This window comes from Argentina silus (assembly GCF_951799395.1).
Source record: "Argentina silus genome assembly, chromosome: 9".
In the NCBI taxonomy this organism is placed as follows: Eukaryota; Metazoa; Chordata; class Actinopteri; order Argentiniformes; family Argentinidae; genus Argentina; species Argentina silus.
In genome coordinates, this window is record NC_139663.1 from 15121901 (window position 1) to 15124400 (window position 2500).

Here is a 2500-nt window from a genome sequence, read left to right on the forward strand (position 1 = left end):
CATTATAACATTATAATTAACCTTATAATCATGGTATGGAAAGGTTTTTTTGGCAGCAGAGCTTGGCTGAGCTGGCTGTTCATTTACAAGACTGTTAACCAGGCACAAATCACTCCCACACCGTCAGGAACAATGGAATGTGGCAGCTGCCTAACAGGAGAGGTCGTTAGTGTCGTTATTGTGCACACCAAGGGAGGCTGCTGGAGGTAGAAAATCGGAGGACGGGCTCATTGTAATGCATGGAACCGACCTTCCATTTCCACCTCCACCAGCCTCCCCTGAAGGATACAGAATGGGGGCTGAGGAGTCAGAGCTGATTGGACAAGCCCTGAGCTAGATCGAGAGATTAAATGGGAACACAGAGCGCTGCTGCTGACGTCATTGTGACATCACTGTGATGAATGGCCGTCATGCAGGGTGGAAGTATAAATATCAACAGATAGACTGACAAGTAAACACACGCACACACACACGCACATACACACACACACACGCACACACACACACACACACACACACACCCTCACAATGGCTCCATTTACTGTACAGATCAAGGTCACCGTGTGTGTGTGTGTGTGTGTGTGTATGTGTGTGTGCATGCCTGTGTGTGTGTGTGTGTGTGTGTGTGTGTGTGTGTGTGTGTAATTACAGTACAGTACAGTAGCTTTTGGCAGCAGCTAAGTAAAGCAGGGGCAGAGACCTGGACTGCTACATTGAGCATTCTCAATGCATAAATATTAACCATACATATTGACAATATTCCACATCATATAGTTCTAAAATTCCACTGAGCCGGTCCATGATTGGCTGAGGACCGTCAGACACTCACCAATGACACTCTTGGCGAAGGAGGCGCTCTTGAGCGTGGCCAATCCCAGGTCTCCTATCTTGACGGAGCCGGTGGGGCCCGTGATGAAGATGTTGTCACACTTGAGGTCGCGGTGGATGATGGGCGGGGTTCGCGTGTGCAGGAAGTGGAGGCCCTTCAGGATCTGGTGACTCCAGCGCTGAAGGAGCTTCAGCTTCATCTCCTTGAACCTCTTCAGGTACCTACACAGATGAATATAATACAATACAAATATCTACATTACACATATCTAGAATACAAATATCTACAATACACATATCTACAATAGACTGACTCTGACTGACTCACACTGACTCAAACAGACTCAAACAGACTCTAACTGACGCTGACTGACTCTGACTGACTCTAACTGACTCTGACTGACTCTAACTGACTCTGACTGACTCTAACTGACTCTAACTGACTCTGACTGACTCTAACTGACTCTGTACAGTGCTTACGTCTTCAGCGTGCCGGAGGTCATGAGCTCGGTGACCAGGAGGATGCATTTGTGGCCTTTGACGGTGGACTTCCAGGAGTCGTAGAAGCGGACGATGTTGGGGTGCTGGAGCCCCTTCAGCATCTCCACCTCCTCACTGAACCTCTGGCGCTCCACTTTGGTCAGCCTCCGCGTCTGCGGCAGGAGGAGGAAGAGGAGGAAGAGGAGGAAGAGTTATACACAATACATACACAGTGCAGCTGAGAACACGGAGGAGGAGGAAGAGGAGGAGGAGGAGGAATCTTATGTAAACTTATGTAGACTTGGTGCAGCAACTCCAGTACATACAAGTAAGTGCAGCTATAATTGCTAACTCATTTGTCTAGGAGCCTTCAGTTCAAATGGTGTCAAGTTTCAAGTTACAGTAATATACTACACAATACAGTAATATACTACACAATACAGTAGTATACTACACAATACAGTAATATACTACACAATACAGTAGTATACTACACAATACAGTAATATACTACACAATACAGTAATATACTACACAATACAGTAGTATACTACACAATACAGTAGTATATTACACAATACACAATTTTCACACACCACGTCTATGTAAGTGTAGCAGAAACAAAGGCACAGAAACGTGTATTGCAATTTCTTCACTTACAAATAACCATTTGTAGAAACATACATCCTTACGCATCCAAACAAAACACGTATATACATATACATATACACAGCACACGCATACACACACACACACACACACACACACCCCCACACACACACACACACACACACTTGTAATTCCAGACTTGTATGACGTCCCAGCTACAGTAGTAGGAACTCTAACTAGGAGGTTGTGGTGGAGGGAGGACAGGAGGCATGAGGGTAGCCAGTGCCAGGGACCACAGAAGAAGAACCGTGCCAAGGTTAAAAGACCACAGAAGAAGAACCGCGCCAAGGCTAGGACCTGGCATCTGCAGCTCTCTCATAAGAGAAGCATTACTCTCTGGCAGTACACACACACACACACACACACACACACACACACACACACATGCACACACACATGCACACACACACACATGCACACACACACACACACATGCACACACACACACACACATACACACACACACACACACACACACACACACTCACACTTTCTCTCTCTTTCTCTGGCAGAACAGTAGCAG

The 2500-nt window shown here is 46.3% G+C and overlaps 1 protein-coding gene across 1 annotated transcript in view; it reads right to left on the reverse strand.

Annotated features, from left to right (window-relative positions):
* The window catches only part of wnk4b (WNK lysine deficient protein kinase 4b), a 48159-nt gene that overhangs the window by 23635 nt on the left and 22024 nt on the right, over positions 1-2500 (reverse strand). Inside the window, exons 2-3 of the mRNA XM_083676527.1 lie at positions 1309-1481; positions 830-1050 (exon numbers count right to left, since the gene is read on the reverse strand). Coding sequence (XP_083532653.1) covers positions 830-1050; positions 1309-1481 — 394 coding nt within the window. The remainder of the gene's footprint in view (positions 1-829; positions 1051-1308; positions 1482-2500) is intronic.